This window comes from Triplophysa dalaica, chromosome 4 (genome assembly GCF_015846415.1).
Source record: "Triplophysa dalaica isolate WHDGS20190420 chromosome 4, ASM1584641v1, whole genome shotgun sequence".
Taxonomy (NCBI): Eukaryota; Metazoa; Chordata; class Actinopteri; order Cypriniformes; family Nemacheilidae; genus Triplophysa; species Triplophysa dalaica.
Window position 1 is genome coordinate 22,082,766 of NC_079545.1, and position 21,985 is coordinate 22,104,750.

At 36.7% G+C, this 21,985-nt stretch overlaps 1 protein-coding gene across 1 annotated transcript; it reads left to right on the forward strand.

Annotated features, from left to right (window-relative positions):
• Window positions 1-10,855: 10,855 nt before the first annotated feature.
• ch25hl3 (cholesterol 25-hydroxylase like 3) lies at window positions 10,856-12,986 on the forward strand. The gene is made up of 2 exons (XM_056744829.1): window positions 10,856-11,283; window positions 12,620-12,986. Exons 1-2 carry the CDS (start codon window positions 10,856-10,858, stop codon window positions 12,984-12,986), a joined length of 795 nt encoding a protein of 264 aa, XP_056600807.1.
• Window positions 12,987-21,985: the final 8,999 nt, after the last annotated feature.

Genomic DNA, 21,985 nt, shown 5'->3' on the forward strand with positions numbered 1-21,985 from the left:
TGCTGTGAACGTTTATTGCATATACTAGTGCTGATTTGCTGGGCTGACACCTTTTTAATGAAATCCTTTCCCAGCTGGTTAACATCTGGATTGACATTTAAGACAATTGTGACTATTATAACACCAGCTGCTGCTTTGTTTCATAGAGTAATTTAAAAAACCTTTTGCTGTTTCTTCAGACACCCGGATTGCAGACTAAGAACCACAACAACAACAATTTCAGTAAATTAAAAATGCCTTATGCTGCCATATAAAAATGTCTTTGCTAAACAAAAAGTAATAAGATTATAAGATACTAGAAACTTTTCCCAAAAATTGGCCTGGACTATTAGGTTTGAACTGGGGGTGATGACTTATTTTCAAGGATACTTCTATCATTGTTGACACAATTTAAACTATTAAGACAGCACAAGCTTTTTACAGTGGTGTTTAAAAAACGGTATCTGTGTAGTATGCAGAAAATTAAAATTCAATTAGTATTGCAACATAAACTAAAAGAGCACTCCCTGGAATCACATTTTTCAGCCTTTAGTTAGTGTGTAATGTTGTTGTTAGAGTATAAATAATACCTGCAAAATGATAAAGTTCAATGCCAAGCGAGATATTGTCAGAATTTGCTTTCTAAGGACTACAGAGAACTGCTGGATTGGACTACAGCACTCTACTTCCGGGGTACATGATGTCACGATGCTTTTAATAACCTTCGCCAACAGGAATATGCCAAAAAAGGGGCGAGGTAGAGAAGAGGAAAAGCTGCTGGAGTAGTGTTTGGTTATCAGAGATTGTAAACATTTAACTGAGCTACACGCTAAACTACTTTCACTTTCATCACAGTCCTACAGCTGGTAATAAGAATTCAGCTACACACATTCTAAGATTACCAACGAACAGTGTACGCATACCTCTTCTATGAAACGTCCATTGAAGTCCTGCTTGCAAATGATTCCTGGTCAATCTGCTTGTTATATTATCCGACCCTTATTCATAAACTTTGGCTTTTAGCAATAAACAGTAACAATGGCGTCAACTTCACTTTATCAGTTAAAAAAAAGTGAAGTTGACACCATTGTTACCGTTTATTGCTAAAAGCCAAAGTTTATGAATACGAGACCAATCACAACACCCTGAGAAGCGGAAGCCAATCACGAAAGACCTGGTCAGCTTTACCAATCAGAGCGTTTCGGAAAGAGGGAATTTATATAGACCGGAAGAAATCCAGTCATTTTGTTAAAAGATGGACAGCGGTGAACAATAGACTTGAAATATGTGAAATATAAAACTTTTTTTTTTATTAGGAACATGAACGTCCATTGTTAAACATCCAAAAAAACATATTCTAAGCCTCTGATATAGACAAAGACTGGGTTCCTTAAAATTCCATTAAAGATGGGAGAACACGCAGTTTCTGCAAATCTCATATTGATCTTGAGTACCTATACTGTGGTATTGCATTCTTCTTATCTTCGAAGAGTGTTTAGTTTGATCAAATTAATAAAAGAGAGATACATCTGTACGATTATTTCAGGAAAACGACTTGCTGCTTGAGTCAGGCAGGGAGGATGAAACTACAGCGTATGGGCCTGGTCTTTCGCACGGTGGATGACACGTGGGTGTTGTTACGGGAGAATGGCTAATAAAAGGAACAGGATTCCTGTTATGAAACAGGGATCCAGACTTTTAAAAAATATTCCGAAAGAACATGGAGTGCTGGGGGAGTTTATCGAGCACAGAAATACTGCGTCATAAATAGTAAATAAAGAAGTCAGAATACAAGAAATACCATGTTACCCCATCTTTAAGATTATGAGTTTCACATTTCTCAGTATCCTCAGTGGGTGATTGAAATATATGTCTGAAATAATATGTATGTACTGATATAAAAGAAGTACAAACTTCTTAACTCTTAAAATATGTAAATAGATGGCTTTCTGATCAGAAAAACACTTTGTAATGACAGGATTGTATGTTTGTTTCCTAAAAAAAGCCATTTCTATTGAAAAAGCTATTCTCTTCCTTTTAAGTCTTCTCTAAGATTATTTAATTGAGCGTGATGTAAATACTTGGAATGGAACATACTGTATGGTCACTTACAGTGATAGAGCACAGTGCAGCATTTAATATATACTGTATATATTATATATATAATATATCTTAGAGAAGACTTAAAAGGAAGAGAATAGCTATTTCAATAGAAATGGCTTTATTTAGGAAACAAACATACAATCCTGTCATTACAAAGTGTTTTTCTGATCAGAAAGCCATCTATTTAGTGAGTATATAAGATACAGTTTGCTACACACTTTTTCTGTGGATGCCATCCTCTCAGCAGAAGATCTTAGCTAAAAGATGATATCGCTGATATAAATTTACTTCGCTGCAAATCTATAGTTAATACAATTTTATCATTTGTAAGAATGGGAGGCTCAGCCATTCTCATCTCTCACAGAAAATCATTATTGAGGCTTGAGGAAAATGTGTTTCCAAAAAGGAAAGTCCTTCTGAACTAGACTTGTCCCTTTCTATTTTTATAGTAGTTTTCTGACCGGGGAAAATAAACATACAGTAGGCTACATTGCATAAACCTGCCCTGAAAAAACGATTTTGTGGTATAGTAAATGTTATGCAAAAGTTACAACAAGGTATTAGAAGGTGTGAACTTGGAATTGTTGAGTAAAAACCTATAATACATTTTTTGGATGATAGAATAAAGTGAGTGTATTCAAGGGCAGTCGTGTCCTTATGGTAAGAGAGTCGGACTAGTGACCAGAAGGCTTCCTGGATTGATTCTGAGGGACGGCGGGTAAGGACTGAGGTGCCCTGGAGCAAGGCACCATAACCCCACTTGCTTCCCAGGTGCTGCAGTGATAGCTGCCCCCTGCTCCAGGTGTACGTGTGTTCACGACTTGCTGTGCATGTGTTCACTACGCAGTGGATGGGTTAAATACAGAGCTCACATTTCGGGTATGGGTCACCATATCTGACAAATTGGTCACTTTCATAAATGATATACTTTATAATATAATCATTTATATTTATAACAAAGCAGAAAAACATTTAAAATTCATGTAGAGTCTTATTAATCATCCAGATGCATGCGCAACAGAGCCTCATAGGCAGGGCATAATTTTGAGTGCATCTGTAGTTTAGTCATCCTGGCTACAAATATGATAACTTAAGCACAGAAACTGTGGATAAACGGCTTCGAATTACTACTGTATGTTTATGCAGTTTTTGCCATGTTATTTTACAGTTTTGTTTTAAGCATGTGGAAAGGTCCGATTTTTTTCTGAGGGAGCAGTGCATCATCCACAGAGCAGGTTTGCAATGTCCGGGGAAATAAAAAATGGCTGAACTCAAGTCCACCTTTATCGACTCCAAGACCAAGACTAGTTGAGACCGAGTCTAAAGAGGTTCGAGTCAAGACAGAGACAGAAAAAAGAATCCTCTTCAAGACCAAATGCTTTATTTGTAATGATGAAAAAGCGATCAAATGAGGCCATTTTATTTACTTTAGGTATAGCAATTTTACCAAGTCATAAAAAGCCGAAGTGCAACTTCAGATTTTGAGTTTTTTTATTGTAGGGTAACATGTACGTTCTGAGCTGCCAATCGAAAGTTTTTCCATTCTCAGCTTGTTGACTTGTCAGTGTTAACTGAATTGAATAAACATCACTTGCAACCATAATTAATTTGGAAATAATTTAGAAGTTTCCACAAACCATCATTATTTTGATCAGTGTTTGATCAGTATTATTGCTATCAGTTGGGCTCTTGATTCTTGTGCTTTAACATTCGGTTTTCATTGTCTGTTATAACAGTGTTTTAAAAAACAATTGTTCAGGCAATGAAAACTAAGATCCATTGGGATCAGGTGAGAATGACTGTAGTCTCAGTTACCTAAATAATTGCTCATGAGTGCAATGTGTTATTGATTTCTGAGGACTGTATGATAGTACAGTGTTAAAGCAGTGGTATGGCTTATTATGGTTCTTTGAATTGACAGAAAACACACGCACACAAAAAACTTTAAATTGGTGAATCAATCAAACATCAAGAATCCTGGTATTAACTGGTGTGATGCGCATATGCAAGGCGCGGTGTGGCTTAGTTCATGTTGATGTCACCAAGAGGAAAAGAATCACGCGTGAGTGTACAACAGTTGATTCTTCCCGCTGCCAAATATCACGTTTGAACAGTTTAATACGCAGTCTAGAACTACTAAAACATTGAAGTGCTTGTACACATTATACATTATGCAAAATATTTGACCATGCTTATTTCTTAAGCAAGTTTTTGCATGTCTTACGAAGAGAAAACATGTTTCTCATCCATTTCCGTTCGTGGCCTCAAGCATACATGGGATCTTTTTTAAAAGGACACTTCACCCAAAAATAAAAGAGTTTCTTAATGTGTATTCATACTCGGAATGAATTCCTGCCAACTCAAGAACGCGACATGTTCTCAAAAGTGTGGGGAAGGAGCGTCTGACAGTTAGGCTACAGAACAGGGAGGGACATAGCTCAGATCATACAAAGAGGAAAATATAGCGGTGTTATGAGACAATACATCCAAATTATGTTTTTACCAATGTTTTGTACTAAGGTGTACATTATGCAATAGTCTTCGCTAAATAGGACTATTTGTTATAATCCCACTATTTCAGCACAGTTGAATTGTCCAATAGGACATTTCCCACGCCTTATGGAGGTGGAAGCAGTCAAGAATGTGAATAGAGGAAAGTAGGTTTGAGGTTTCCCTGGTTTGTCGGGTAGGCATCCTCTGTGTTTGGAGGATAAATTATTATAGAAAATCACAGCATACTTACCTTTCCATGCCGTTATCAGAGAGACATCTCATGAGTTGTCCCAATTTCATTACATTATCCTGAGTGAAAGATCCCTTTTGGTGAGATGCTGCTGATTATGCCCTTTGTATGGTTCCCATCAATGTGACATATCATCAGTTGTACACCTCAGTCTAATAGGGTGTTTTCAGCCCTTTATCACAAGACACCCTCAGCCAAGGAAGGCCCACCGCAGGTTGATCAGACCTGGGTGTGTGTCGCATTGTTGCAAGGTCTTCTGGCAACCCATGCTGTGTCCATCCGCCTAAACCACAGCCGTTGTCTTCTTCTTTCTGCACCACTGGCCAGTTTTTGATTATCCTCCACCGGACCAGTCCTCTGAGAGTGACCTATTTGTCAGCTATGGTGACCTCTGCATTTAACCCATCCAGTGAGTAGTAAACTCATGCACTGCAAGTCATGAACACATATACACCAGAAGCAGTTGGCAACTATCACTGCAGCTCAAAGGCACCACAGTTGTTAACTGCCGGCCCTGAGAATAGAACCAGCACAAGTCCGTGTCTCTAACCATTAGGCCACGACTACCCAAACCGTTAATGCGCGCTCACTAGCCCAGGTGGGATGGTATAACATTACAACACATTACCAAAATCAACGCAACCACACAAGCCAACCCTTTGGATATGGCTTATATAGCCCCACTGGCTCCGTTAATGCAAGCTCAGTGCCCCCATTCCCGTATGGCATAACATTACAAATATTACCAAAGATTTCATCGCAACCATACAAGCCAACCCGTTGCCTAAGGCTGTTATAGCCCAAGTGGCTCTGTTAATGCATTTCAGTGCCCCCGGTCCCGTATGGCATAACAATACAATACAACACCATTTTATTACGTGGTCACTTGGCAGCCCATATTGCATCCTTCTTTTTCAACCACAGCCAGTGGCTGCTTCTCTCAGCGACAGTGGCAAGTCAATTTAACCATCCTCATTTCTTATGCAAGTTTTCGCATGTCTTACGTGGCCTTGAGTACACATGGGATCTTATTTAAAGGGACTTTCCAACCAAAAATGAAAATTCTGTAATGAATTTCTCAAATTTTTCCTAACCTGTATAAATTTCTTTGTCAGGTTGAACACAATGATATTTGTTACAATGTTAGCTACTGAACATTATTTGGCGTCATTGACTACCATAGCAGAAAAAAATGGTAGTCAAAGGTCACCCAGAATGGTTTGCTTTCCTAAATCCCCCAAAAACATATTTTGTGGTCAACAGAACAAAAAATATATGTACAATATAAAAACCATTCAGAAGTAAATATAGCAATAGAAACGTCTGTTGGCAGTGATTAACTTTGATTTGACACTGGAACATTTTTTGGCTAATTTTCATTCCTTTTGGGTGGGTTTTGAGGGGTAATTGGGCTGGAAATATTTCATGCACCTTGCAACCCTGGGCCCTCCATGACTTTTTCTATCCCCTTTTTCTAACAACCTGTTGTGTGCAAGAAGTTTACAACACAAGGAACCATACAAAATTCCCTTGCATAAACCACTATTACAGTGCAAGAATACTGGGGATGGTTAACACTTATGAAAAATATTTAAGTATCTTCAACATACAAGCTCTAATCAACACATCCAATCTCATCACATTGATTGGACCCCAGGTTGGCTGACTCCTGGCTCCAATTATCTCTTGGAGAAGTCATTAGCCTAGGGTTTCACATACTTTTTCCACCCTGCACTATGAATGTTTACATGTTGTGTTCAATAAAATCATGAAAACGTATAATGTTTGTGCAGTTTTAGTTTAAGCAGACTGTGTTTCTCTATTGTTGTGACTTAGATAAAGATCAGAACACATTTTATGACCAATTTATGAAGAAATCCAAGTAAGCCCAAAGGGTTCACATACTTTTTCTTTCAACTGTACAGACTTAACATATTAACATGGTTTATTATTAAAATGGTTACATACACAATGGGAATAATGAAAGCAGAGAGACATTTTTCTACTAATTAAATATTAATTTCATTTCTGAAAGTACAGTACACATATATTTTTCTACGCAACATTGCAATTTCACAGACTTTACAAAGGTTCTTCTGAGACATTTTCCTCTAATGTTAATGTTTGAGACCTGACTACCTGGGGGGAGGGGACAGTAGTTTTTTTTATCAAGTCTTACCCCCCTCAAACTCATCATCTCCTTTTTGCTTCCATTTCCCTGCTTTGCACAAACAAATTATGATGTTCTTCTACAGGGGCCATTGATGGTTGAGTCAAAATATAACTATAGATATTATTTAGAAACCTACTTTAATTTAGTTATTTAATTTAATTTAATTTTGTATCGCTTAAAAAACAAACATAACTTAATTCAAATAATATACATTAATAATCACAAAAAGTACAATTGTAATTATCAGTGGGAAAAAAATCTTAAATACAATAATTTCACAGTTTTAACAGATTTCTTATTTTTAGTATGCATAATCGTATGCATTATGCAAATAATTTTCAATGTCATTAAGTATCAAAGAAAAAGGTTTTCTTGCTGACTAAATTTACACCAATGAATATCATATATAACCAGTGTAATCAGATAATAAGATGAATTATGTATACTTCACTTTCCACATTTTTTTGGAAAAAAAATCCAAATATATATGGAAGCCCGTTTCCGACAGGGTTGGGAATTTTTTGCAAGTCATAATAATGACTTAGTATCTCATAATAATGAGTCGACATTTCGGGGGGGGGGGGGGGGGGGGTGATTGTATGTGCCGTGTGCATTGTGTTACATCAGAGGTCTTTAACTACTTCTCTTTGAGAGCCAGATTCCAAAAGTATAAATTGGATGCAGGCCGTTTTTTTATGCATTCTGTCATTTTGCATTTCTAATAGCCTATTTATTGCGTTTTGTTCCTTTTATACTGTTTTGTTGCTGTTACGTATAGGCCATATATTAAAACATGCATACAAATATTGCTTCCACTACATTCATTTGTGCCTTTTCATGATTTTAAATTAATAGGGGTTATTTGGCGTTTTAATTGTGTTTAATATTCCTCAATGCGTTACTTTGCCCAATATGTGGATGGCATTGTTTTTTAAGAAGCTATTTATGAAGCTATTTTGGTTTTCAAAAGTAATTCCTGCCGCTCGTGACGTTAAATTAGAGTTTTATAAAGCGAGTCAATGGATCTGTGCAAGAAACTGAACGCTATTATCACATCTTCGGGTGAAATCCAATCGCATTCATGTGCCCCACCTACAGGCCATATGCTTTGTATAGTGCGAGTTCTTGGAGAGATGAACAGCTGTTTTTCTTAAATATAGCTGTTATACATAATGAATGCAAACAACACATCTTTTCCCCTTATCTTAGACAACCGCTCACGTGATGTACCCTTCCTACAGTTAGCCTACTTTCAAGGGCACGAATCGCGGTGTAGAAAGCGACCTATCGCGTTCGCAAACCGATTGCCTGTGGCTGTGCAATGCACTGCTGATTATAACATTGTAAATAACATTACGTTTCTTGGACTGACCGATCAAATCGTTTTATAAGATGTAAATCATTATGAGCCGCGGGAATTACTTTCGTAATGAATGTAGCAGCATTATTATGAGATACTAAGTCATTATTATTATGAGTTACTAATTCTAAAAAAAAATCCCAACCATGGCGGAAACGGGCTTCCATACAAATATCATAGGTTCATTAAATAAAACAAAACTGTATAACAGCTTCGGCTTGTCTTTTATAAATTTAGAAAAATCCTGACATAACGTCTTTTTGTGTTTCTGATTGCAATAAGAAAAGGAACATTTGGTTTACTAATTATTTATTTTTGAAAAAGAGAACGTATTGTAAGTTTTCCGCTGCGAGAATCAAATTTTACCACAAAAAAGTGTCTGCTGGATGAGTTATTAAAACATTACAATAAACAGCACCTTTACATAAAGATTTAATACCTGTAGAGATAGCATCAATTACAAAAGCAAATTTTTGTCATGTTTTCATAGCCTATACCAGTCGCGTGTCGTCACACTTGCGCGCCTGTGTTATCGGACCGGTTAAAATGCGCAAATGCGTCGCTTTACAAACGTAAATTAGGTACATACGTTGCATATATTCGTTTTTTGCCGCTATTATCAATGTAAATGAATGCAATGAAAAATAAATAAAATTGTAAAAATTGTAACTTGAGATATATACTGGGGCACATACCGGGGCATATGTTTTACAACTCGACACCCATCACAGAAAGCAACCTACTCCTATAGAGGAAAGAGAATTAACTTAATGAAAGTCAAGAGTTCAACTTAAGTAAGTTTCTAAGAGAGAGTCGTGCTTGGAAAATCCTTTATTTATTCTTTTTCATAATTATGCCAAGTTTAACAGCTTCACAAAAGTAGCACGCTACTGTACCACAAAAGGTTCTCTGAAAAAGGTTTTGAGACTATGAAAATAAAGAAATTGTTAAGGAACCCTTTAAAGATTCTTTGGGGAACCAAAAAGAATTATGTTGCATATGAAAACGCACCTTAAACACCTCTCTATTTTTTTTAAGTGTTCAAATGTGAAATCGATTCGTTCACATTTAAAACATATCATCACGTGATTAATTAGTCAAACGTAACATTGCCGTACTACATTTCCTAACATGTTACTGGGATGTGGGAAACATAGAATACAGTTTTAAAAACTTTAAAAACTTTCAAATCTTTCGTTTTAAAACGTTTGGGCTAATAGTTTGAAATGCAAGATAAAAGATGGAAGAGGCTGCAATTAGACTTTTTAATCTTATTTCCATCCAGGGGCGTCACAAGGCCCTTTTAGGGGAGCTTTAGCACCCCTAAATTTCTGTCCAGCCCCCCTGAAAATTAGTAGATGAATTAATTTGTGATCGCTTTAGTCCCCTTTAAAAACTAATTTGAAACGTCGGCGCGATGCGTCAAATTTCGACTCCTCCCCTGATCTAAATCTGCATGGATTCAGCGCGTTATTCAATCCGCAGGGTCGCCGAGCGGCGCTAACATCACAGAGTACAATATGTGTGTGTGCATTTATTGATAGATTGCTATGGTATGACATCTTCATCGGTATAGTTCTTGTAATTGCAGTTTACATAATGTTACTGGACCAATACACGGTTCGGCTTCTCATCCAATACCTGTACGTCTTCACTGCGTTTATCCCTTATCACAGTGTGAAAGTGTTTTTTCTTCCAACAAAAATGAAGCGATTAACACCCATGCAAACATACTTTAGAAAACGATCATGATTTATTTTAAATTACTTTTTAAAACTTAAAACATACTAAGGTGTATCTTGGCATTGCATTATGTTGCCATCATGCACAGAAATGGTTAAATGCACACATCATTGTCTGAAAGCAACAACTGGCACAGAGAGAGAAACACCATGTGGAGTTATTTTGTTTTGTTTTAATAAATAGATCATGATACCTTAGAGTAAGAGTAGAGTAAAGGGATTTGTGTTTTATTTTAAGTAATTGACTTATAGAAGTGGCAAATTGATCATTCATGTTGTTACTTTAAAAGAAACTTGTGTACTTGTGTTTGTACAGTGAATAATGAATTAGGAAGTCTTCTCATCTAAATGTCAAAAATTTGTTAACAGTGTTGTATATGGCTTAGTCAGTACTCCTAAAGGGAATACAATGAAATAGTGAATAGCAATAAGGCTAGTAGTATACAACCCTACCCTTATAGTCAAGTAATATTTTTTAATCATACCCTTATTGGGGGCTGAGCCCCCCTAAAATGAAAATCCTAGAATCCCCCTGTTTCCATCTCTGGCCCAATATATGGGAGGTATTGGGGAGGAGAGTAGCCTACAGGAACGTTTGTTAACTAATCCATTGCTGACACAGTTCCGTATAAAGCTGTGCATGAAAACGCTTTCCATCTAAAGGGCAGGAGAGGAAAGGAAAGTTCACACACTTCTCAACGTCTGGACAACCTGCTTCATTTATAGCATGACTGTTATATGTGATAGATCATAGGATGATTATTCTCGTATTACTGATTCTCGGCATCGATGCCTTACTGCAGTGGATTTGGGACTTGGTGTATGCCAAGCGTCATGTTTTCCTCATGTCACCCCACTGGAGCGTTTGCGCGGCTTTCTCCGCTCATATCATCTTCTCTGCACCCTTCATGATCCTGGATCTCCTGAGCCCACACGTGCGATGGCTTCAGGAGTACAGGATCAGCCGTCAAGTCGCTGCTGTCCATCAGTGGTTTCAATGTGCAGCGCGAATTTTATGGAAATACGCGGTTGGGGTTTTGCCGCTGACTTCACTGTTTCTGTTTGTGCGGAATACTCATTTCCCAGAAAAGGCACCGTCATTTTTCCTTGCCTTGAAGGAATGTGTTTTCAGTTTACTCGTGTTTGATACGTTATTTTTCATGTTTCATTACATCATTCACAAGTAAGTAAAACCTGTCAATGATATTTTTGTTAAAAACGACCCGAGGACCGATTTTAAGCATGTCATGTTTTATTATTATTATTATTATTAATTATTTTTTATTAGATAAGATTTACAAATAAAACATAAAAGAAAATTCTGACCAGTGTGTGCATCTTAAGAGGCGATTCACATTTTGCGTACGCAAATTCGTTATTTTAATAGCGGGTTCACATCACGGATTATATTCTTTGCGCGAATAAATTACATCATTGCAAAAATGCGTATAGATGCAAACTCGCGGCAGGCGCTGCGAATGACGTGAATCGGGTGGCGCGATTGCCGCGAACGCGCGTCAATATCGTCTTCCGCGGAGGTTGGAAATATTTGTCAGATCGCGTCACTCACTCGAAAATAATGAACATTTTGCGTAAGTAATAAAAATCGTGGAACGCGGTTGTTCGTGTTTGGTGTGAACCCATACGGGGTGATTCCACCATGAAGTAGTTGTGTAGGATAATGAGCGGGAAAGCGATTAACTGCCCCTATGAGAAGGCAATACAAGACGGAGCTGGTTTGCTGAACGCAGTGTTCTTGATGGGGTGTAGGAATGTAGGAGGGTGTGAAAGTATGCTGGTGCAGATAAAGTGATAGTCCTGTAGGCAAGCATTAGTGAGTTGAATCTGATACGGGCTTCAACCGGTAGCCAGTGGAGAGAGATGAAATGGGGTCTCACATGAGTCCTTTTGTGCTGTTGGAAGACAAGGCATGCTACAGCCTTCTGAACCAGCTGGAATGGTTTGATACCCTTTTCAGGAAGACCTGCAAGGAGAGCATTGCAGTAGTCCAACCTTGAGATTCCCAGGGCCTGAACAAGGAGTTGTGCCGCATGCTCAGTGAGATCGGGTCTAACCTTTCTAATGTTGAAAAAGGCATATCATCATGACCTTGTTGTCTTTGCAACATTTAAGCTGGGTTCAGACCAAACACGAACAATCATTAGGGGCTGTCATTTTCTGCCAGTATATGGCGTGTATTTACATTGTTTCCAATGGAACACCGGCGCTCAGCCTCTGCATAAAAGAATGCCAGGAGCTCGGCTGAAAACACCCCCTGCATGTGCATATGAGCTGAGCATTCTGCACCAAGTTTAGCATTTTTCAACTCTAGGTGCCCGATTGAACAGTGGCGCTGAGCTTGGGAATAACGCAGCCGTTACTGCCATTTTCAAAAAACTTGGCATTTCCATTGGAAAAACATGCACTACGGTGGTAGAGACACAGTCCCTTTGTATGTCTAAAGTTAAATTTAATTGTTAATGTCAGCTAAAAATTCATGCATCTCTTTTTTCCTTCAGAATTCCTTGGCTATACCACAGAGTCCATCGTATTCACCACCTCAGCAGGGACACATTTGCACTGGCAGCTCAAGACTCAAGTATATCTGAACTGCTGTCTCTTCAAGTCCTTGCCTTTATTAGTACCATGTTGGTGGGCTGCCATCCTTTAAGTGAAATCCTCTTCCATGTGTTTAACACCTGGATGGCTGTGGAGGACCACTGCGCCTATGACTTTCCCTGGGCGCTGCATCGGCTGCTGCCATGCTTTGGTGGGGCTCCGTATCACTTGGCCCACCATCAGCAGTTTAAAGGCAACTTTGCCCCTTACTTTAGACACTGGGACTGCATCTTTGGGACCTCATTACAGACTCCAAGACATAAATGAAGGAATTATAGGACGAATGTAGTATAATAGGCGACTTGTTATGCTGATAGTTCTTTGTACAGTATGACGTGGCATACAGTATATTATATTAGTTTCAGCATATTTTCTAATTAAGACCAGAAACATAGAGAACTTTTAGTATACACAATCTATTTTACTGTACAAAGTAAAACATGTGCTTTTCCGGAAGAATTGCCCAATAAATTGTTAAGAAACTGGGATCCAGAAACAAGTTGGAGTGCTGGGGGAGTGCATACTAAGTCATATGTCCAACTCGTTGTTTTAACAATTTGACAATGTTAACAATGAGAAGCCAGTACATTTAACAGTGTTAAGTATGAATGCAGTACATAGCATGTCAACTCTTTAAACAACTCTTTTACGCTTGACAATCATTCTACTGCAGGCAAGACAAGCAACACAAGTCATGCTGGTTATCAAACATTTAGTGGCTTTCTGAGCTGAATATCTTACATTGTCTATGGAGTCTTACAAATTTATATGAACAGGAAATGGAGATATGTAAAGAAATTATCTGTCTGAAGTAATGTTATAGTTTAAAATTTGTGTTTGTTTCTTTTGATTCTTAATCTAAAAACGAATCATTGCGTTTCCATAAATAATGCTGTCTTTAAAGTTATAAATGAAACTATTTTGGAAGCACTTAATGTAGTTTCCCATCACGTGAATGTGTTTCTTACAGTCAGTGCATTAATAATAATTAATAAAGTTCCTCTATTATAATTGGCATTATTGATGCTTCCAAAGGGTTTGACAGAGTTGATCATCAAAATCTGTTTGGTAAACTAAGACAAGGGGGTGTGCCTAATAGCAAACTAATCTTGGTATTGGTATGCTAACCAGAGTATGGTGGTAAAATGGGGTAATAGTGTCTCAGCTCTTGGAGAGCGACAGGGAGCTCTACTCTCACCAGCCCTCTTTAATGTTTATATGAATTGTCAGAACAATCAAGTGACTATAGGACTGAATGTATGCTTGGTAATATCTTAATTAATCATCTTGTGTATGCTTTTGATTTGGTTGTCTTTTCTCCATCTAGTAATGGTTTTCAACAGCTGCTAAATATATGTTCTGATTATGGGAACAAAAATGATGTTCAATATAATACGAAAAAAGACTGCTGTCATGATATGTAGAACGAAAGGAGATGTGGATCTTAATTTTCCAGATTTTTATCTGGCAAGGCGTAAAGTAAAATATTTGGTACTTATTATTAATGATGAAATGGGTGATGATTGGGATATGTACAGGCAGCACCGTATGCTATATGCCCAGGCTAATATGTAAAATTGTATGTGTTCAGATTAGGTTAAGAAATACCTTTTTAGTACATTTTGTACCGCTTTTTATACTTCCATTATGGGTCAAGATTAAAAAGTGATCTTATGTAAGCTTCAAACTGCCTACAATGGTTCTATGAGAATAATAATAATTGTTGTATGTCAAGAGTAAGAACTTTTATGGCTTTAATGAGAAATTTTATGTATAAATGTATTGTCAGGTGGATAATCCACAGAATGCTATAATGTTATCGTCAAATCATAGGCAAAGTGTGATCCTATACCAGTCATCTATGAGAAAACACTGGTATAATTTTTTTTTTTTAAATGTTGTGTATTGTATTTGTCTTATGTTTCTTTTCGAATGGACCTTGGGTCTGGAAATAAAAGTTGAATGAATACAGTCGGCAGATGTTATATATTAGTGTCATATACAAATTTTCATAAGACAAATTTATGAGCTGATTAGTTTGACTTTCAGTTTCAGTTTGACTAACTGTCAAGTTAATGTTTTACAGGCCATGATGAAGAAGTTGAAGAGAGATCAGCCATGAGTCGTTCAGTTTGTTCAGAACTGAGGTCAATTAACTATCATGTATATTGTTTAATTGAGAAGCTGTCAGTATATTGCTACAGCTACTGTTTGAAGGCCATATCACATCTGTTTGCATCTCTGGGTGCTCTGTGTTATACTATGCTCCACTGTGCCAAAAAAAAATCTCCATAATCTCTTAACTTTTTTATTTAAAATTCATGGGAACATCTATAACCTTTTCATTTTCAGTATTGTTCCCCACAGAGCACTTTGATGAATCGTCAACGATGTATGCCTCATACAGGCAGCTGTAAACCCACTAGTACATTTACAAAGTTGTTATTTAAACAAGTCAGTCTGCATAGTCTGTCTCTGTCTTTTATATATAATATGTGGTTTCGTCTGAGAATTTTATTGATCAAAACAAGTTGAAGAATAAGTAAAGCGAAACAAAAAAAAGTATATGTTAAATGAATAAGAAAGTAAATTTTTTTTACAATGGGTGGGTTATTCAAAGATTTAATAAAAACGTAGTTTGAAATGGTCGCATTTTCTGTAATGATTGTCTGATAGGTCCGTTCACAACTACCATAACTTTAACTATCTATTTGCGTCCACACCAGCGGACGATATATGGAAGCCCGTTTCCGCCAGGGTTGGATTTTTTTTAGAATTAGTAAATCGTAATAATGACTTGGTATCTCATAATAATGACTTATTTTTGAAATAGTCGAAATTTAGACTTAGTAAGTAATAATAATGACGTATACATGTGTCATCAAAAAAGAGAAAATACGATGCAGCAAGGCGAAGTCGAGAGAAAAAACGGCAGAAAACCCGAAGAATCATCGGCGTGGTTCTTTTAAAAAAGGAGGACATGAAGCAGGAAACGGATTTGCTAAGCTGTGCCGAAGTTGCCAGCTTTCTGCTGGACCTGTAAATTTTTCTAATTTCCGCAATATAAGTGAACTGTTTGTTTAATAGCTTTAGCTAATAGATGAGCTGATCACCAAGTGAAGTAGCGTTGTTCCTTGTAAATTTTTAGCACTTTGTAATTGTATCAAGTCCTTGTTGCATGGCCGTGTGCAAATCAAGTTAGAATGTTTACAATCATAACTTGAACAAATCGGGTGTAAGTTATATTATAATACTGCTTAGCTTCCACATCCTCTCTTGTGCGGTCCTCCCGGGTAACATTAGCTCCTCTGCCTCTCCTCGCCCAGCCTGCATCTCCAACAACCCTACCTCTCCGCCCTTACCTTAATATCTTAATACCTTTGTTAATTCCTCTGATTGACTCTGTGATGATGAGAAAAACGTCTGCTAAGACTTTCGCAGTTAGATTACACGCCTTTAGCATTAGCAAGCCGTTTCAATAGGCTGTAAATTACGAACCAAATTACCGTGTCAAAAAATGCTATGCAAAATAAGCGAATAAATCACTGACACAATGTTAAACAAGTAACAATAAAATTCACTATAATGATAAGAGTAAATGATCAATTAAGTACATTCAATTAGTTAATTTTTCTTTGTAAATAAAACAAAAATATTTTTCTTTGTAAATAAACCTCTTCAATTGACTTGCAAAGGTTACTCTCGACGACATCTCTGTCCTGTGTCCGTAGCTTCGGTCTGTTGTTCGCCTGTGAGACGTAGATTGCAATTATCAACACCACCGAAAATGGCCGCTATCATTTACGGAACTCTTTTGTCCTGTGATGGCAACCATAGCTTCTCTAATGGGAGGGATAGGGGGGTGGCGGAGCTGTAGGTTGCAATTTCCTACATCGCAAATAGTGGCCTCTGAAACTTACACACAGAACCTTTGAATTATTAGTATTTTATCTAGCAAGTTTAGCGTCCAATCTAAGAATGTTATCCTTTCACACTTTGGTTTAGAACTAGAGGGATAACTTCAAATTGGATCTCTTATTTTTTATATTTTTGGCATTTGAGTGTGTAATAACTTTACCTAATATTTAATAGGGACATACTAGTGCTTTCTCTACTGTATATTAAACAATTTGTTTATTTTGGTGATTGTCAAGAACATATAAAATACTGTAAGGATTCATTTTTTTATCAATTTATTTTTTAGAGATCAGTAATCACCTTTACTGAGTTCTGGAGTCAGACGGAGGGTTTGCATTGCACTTGGAAAACAACTACTTGAAATTTCAAAAGACTCAGAACCAACTAAAGCCAGCAAAGATTACACATTTTACATCAACAATGAAGCAGCAATAATGTATAATGTAAACACTTTGAGTGTTTTGGAGCTGAGGAGGGCAACACCTGTATTAACATCCATTCTTCAAACTAGTAAATCCATGAGGGTCATATTATTGACAGGGACAGTAAGGATGCCCAGACCTCTAGCTGCATTTTCCGGTTTAAGATTTTAGCTCTCCAACAGTTTTTAGCCTTGTTGGTCAATCTTTGTTTCATTATTCTTTTAAATATACAGCACCGGTTCAAATTTGCAAACGCTTATGTTTTTTCACCATTTATAGTAATAGTTAACTCATTAAAACCATGGAATTACACATTTGTAACTATGAATTATGTTGTGACTAAAAGCATCAAAAATTGATCAACACTACCTTATATTTTAACATCTTCAGTGTGGCCAACCTTTGTTTAAAATCTATGTGTATATGTATATAAATACAATTTTTGTTTTCTAATGAAAGAAATTGACATGTTGGCACAATCATCATTTTAACTGGAAAAGTTATTTCAAACATTTAAGATTTTTAAAATCATTTCAGTTATTTGTTTCCGAACTTTCAACTGGTACTGTATATTGAATGTTCTGATTGTTAAAAGATTGTTCTGAGAACTGTTTTTCTTTTTGAAGTACCCAAAAGTTTTATTGTCTTTGTCCCATATTTTTTTAAATGTTGCTGGCATCAAAATTAAAATGAGAAGTTTAAAATCCTATATACTGTGGTCAAAAGTTTACACACCCCTTGCAGAGAAAATGATAAAAATTTATGAAAAGTTTGTTTTCTATTTATTACAAAAAAGTTTGAAAAATTATAATTTTCAGAGATTTACACCCAACTTACTTTAAATATATTGTTGACTTCTTGAGCGTCAAGGAATGTTTGTATCTTTTGTAATAGTTGTGTATATGTCTCTCGATATTCCTCAGTGTGAAAAGATTAATTTTAACATTATACAATCATTAGTGGACATGCATCAAATATGTGGAAGACACTGAAAAACAAAGGATCTGGAGGATTTCTCAGCAGACCACTGGACAATTGATTAGCTCAGATCAAACAAGAAACTCTTCTACAGCTACCACAAAAGGTTTCATTAATTGTTAAGATAACATCATACTATATTAAGAAACAGGTGTATGTAAACTTATAAACTGGCTTACTTTTATAAATTTATCTGCCGGCTATAGCGCTGACCCGGATATTCCCTTGACGTACTCGTGCACGAGGCTCCGAGACGACTACCACTTTTCCCCTCCCCGGAGATCAGCAGCACCTTCGACCGGCATCACCTTGGTGTATTCCCCTGTCTCGTCAGGAACCATCAATAAAAGTACCCTCCGGGGCCATTTATTGTACCTGTTGTGTCCGTGTTGTTGTTCTCCCCGTGACACTATGTTATCTGAAATAGCCAGGCCCATTTTCTTCAATAGATTCAATCTTTAACAGATTCCAAATTCTGCAAGGTAAATTTAAACTCTGGACCACACGGACAGTATGTATGTATGTATGTTTATATGGGATTTGAATAGTTTGCCAGTCATTTCTTTTGTTTTTTCATTTAAAGTTTAAACGGCAAGATTTTGGTAAAAGGTACTGTAAATATAGTTTTGTTAGAATGAAATATACTGACAATAACATATCATTGAAACATTGCTACAACAGTTTCCAAATGTTCTCATTGTAAGCTTAGTAAATAGTAAGACATGAGTTTTTAACCTATACTGTACACTGTTGAAGTTTGAGAAGTCTTTGTGGGTGTAGTTAAGTAAACATTTGGAAAATGCTGATATTCAGTGCCCTCCACTAATATTGGCTCCTTTGGTAAATATTAGCAAAGAAGGCTATGAAATAAATTTGCATTCTTACTCCCTTTGATCGTTTATACAAACAAATCTACAAAATTCCAACATTTCATTAAAGTAAAACAATGTGGGGGGAATATCACATTTTGAAAAAAAAAATTATCTGGACATCATGGTCACAATTCACAAGGTTGCCTTGCCAAATAATTAAATAGGCGGCAGCTATATTGAATATAGTATGCGTATTTGACGTGCTGTCTGGGGAGAGGGCTCCGGGGTTAACATTCTCCCCTCACTCCGGAGCACTCCCCCTTGTCCGTGGGGAAGGCTCCGATCTCTGTGTTTGTCCGAGCCAAGAGCACTCCCCCAGGTTAAGGAGAGGGTTTAGTAGTGCAGAGTCGGGGTGTAGGAGGGATATTGCCAAACTGTAGAGTGAAGGATGTAGGGCGTTTTAACTATTTATAGAGTTTGCCCTTGATTTGACGGGAGACCTAATGGCTAATGGCTGTCAGCTGCATAATTATTTGCACTTACTCCTCCGGAACTATGTTAATAAAACATCATTTTTTGGCACCCTTGTATTCAAAACTTTCTTCACCTACTGCTCTGAGTCTTTTCTTGTCTGATGAGGTTTGAGAATATATGGCAAGTCATCCGAGTCAATTCCTTCATACATAATCTCTTAAAATCCTTCAAATGTTGGCGCTCTCTAATCTTTAGTTCATCCCACTCATTTTCTATGGTGTTCATATCAGGGAACTGGGATGGCTATGGCAAGATCTTGATTTTGCATTCAGTGACAGATTGTTTGTTGATGATGTTTATTTTGAACCAGTGTGCTGATGGAAGATCTAATCACGACCCATTATTATATTTCTAGCAGAGCAAGTCAGGTTTAGATTTTTTTATTTGTTGGTATTTGATATAAAACATCTGAACAAGCTCTCCAGGACCTCACAACAATAAAGATCTGGCAACATATTTAACTGTGGACATGGGGCATTTTCTATCGCTGTGTGCACCAAACCTATCTTGTGTTATTGCTGCCAACAAACCTCTTTTTGATTTCATATGGCCAAAGAACCCAGGCCAGGTTGAAGATCCATGGCAGATTAATATGGTTGAGATTGTTTCTCCATGAGAGCAGAAGATTTGGTTCTTGAACAGTGACCCAAACAACTTGTGGTGATGAAGGTGCAGTTTTCCTAATTAAATGCTTTCTGACCCTAAAATTCAACTGATTTCTGCAATTTTCAGTCTGTGCTCTTTGAAGAGTCTTCAGCCACTCAAATTCTTCTCCTCACTGTGCATTGAGACAATATAGACACACATTCTGTTTCAAGATAATTAAAACGTCTTGATCATTGATGTTGAAAATGAGATTTTGATTTGTTTGAACTATTTCCTTAAAGCCATTTTGTATTCTGTGTAGCTCAACAGAACTACATTTCACATCAGAACTATATTATTTGGTTTAATCCATTGTGATAAATGAGGGGGTTTGGGCTTTGTGTTACTATTTATTCTCCTGTGCAACAAGAAGTCATGACTAAACAACATCATGTTTCTCATCACCTTGGTGTGCTGAGAAAATGTAGCTATCAATGGGAATATACTTGGGATTGGCCAATAATTGTGACCAGGGTGTATAAGAGAAAAAAACTTTTTTGTAATGCTAAATTCTTATGACTTCAAATTGTTTTACTTTGATGAAATGTTGGAATATTTTAGATTTTTTTAATAAAAGATCAACAGGAGAAACAATGCATATCTATTTTTACAAGGGTGCCAATATTGCTGGAGGCCACTGTAACTCCATCCATGATATTGATTCATCCATGATATTTTTTAGGGTGTTATTTGTAGGTAAGAAGCTTGTTGAATGATGAGATGAAGATGAATCTGATTATTTAAATGATATTAGTTTTTTATATCCCTGTGATCATAAATTATATCAAACATTAAACCATTTTAATGTCCACTTTTTTTCACCCAAACAAAAATGAGTTTCTTGTAAAACTTCAACTTTGCTTTATCCTGTACATTATATCTACATAATCCTAAAACAAATGCTAATTACCATTAAATCTTTTTTAGCTGAATAGTAAAGCTTTGACATCAAAGAACCTTTCTTTTTCACAAAAGGTTCTTCAGACCATGAAAAGTAAGAAAGAAGGGGTTATTTTGGGAAGCAAAAACGGTTCTTCTGTGGCATCACTGTTAGGAAACTTTTTTAGCAAGCGTGTGAATAATAAATGAATGATACAGATTTTCTTCAGTTTAACTGTACATTGTTTTACATGCACTGCATTCTAATGGTATTTGTTTGCAGCAGTGCAGTATTCTGAACATTTCTGTGCATGTGTCACCCTTACTTTGTTTGGGAGACCTGAATAATAAGTTGTCTTAGACAATTTAAAGAAGGGGAAAGTCAGGTGTGAACCAGTTTTCACTCAAGTTGCTCTCTAGGCAAGGAGAAAAAGGAAATAGAAAAAATGAATGACTGAACCATCTTATGCTGTGCTGGACAAATATGAGTTAAACTGTGTCTGACAGAACGAAACACTTCTAAATACTTTCATTATGTTTGTGATACTGTATTAAGGACAAACAGAGGTTTATAGCTTAATATTTTCTATTTAAGAGTTTTTCTGAGATGTTTCTCATAAATTAATAATAATACAATTAAAGTTATTTTTGACCAGTGTTGGGTCAGAAATGGACAAACCCAATTTTAACAAACTTGGGACAAATGTTAAGAGTTAAGAAGGGAGTAGAAAGAGTTCTGAAAATTTGGAAGAATTTGCTGAAAAATGAGTTCATGTTAAAATCTTTGACTTTTGATATATAGTTGTAGCTGTCTTGGCAAGCCAGAGACATTGTTAAAATGTTTTCTGAAGCTCTAGGATGTCAAACATTTTCTGAAGCTCTAGGAGATGGATAAAAACTTACCAGGGGTTAATTTCTCAGGAGAATCTTCTCAGGAGGAGACAAGAAAAAAGTCTCCATTTGCTGTCCAATTAATCATGTTGCTGTCCAGGGGAAACAAACTAATCTCATTTGTGTTTTTTGATTGGAGTTTTCTTTCCTATGGGCTGATATTATCCCCCATCACAACTGAATGTTG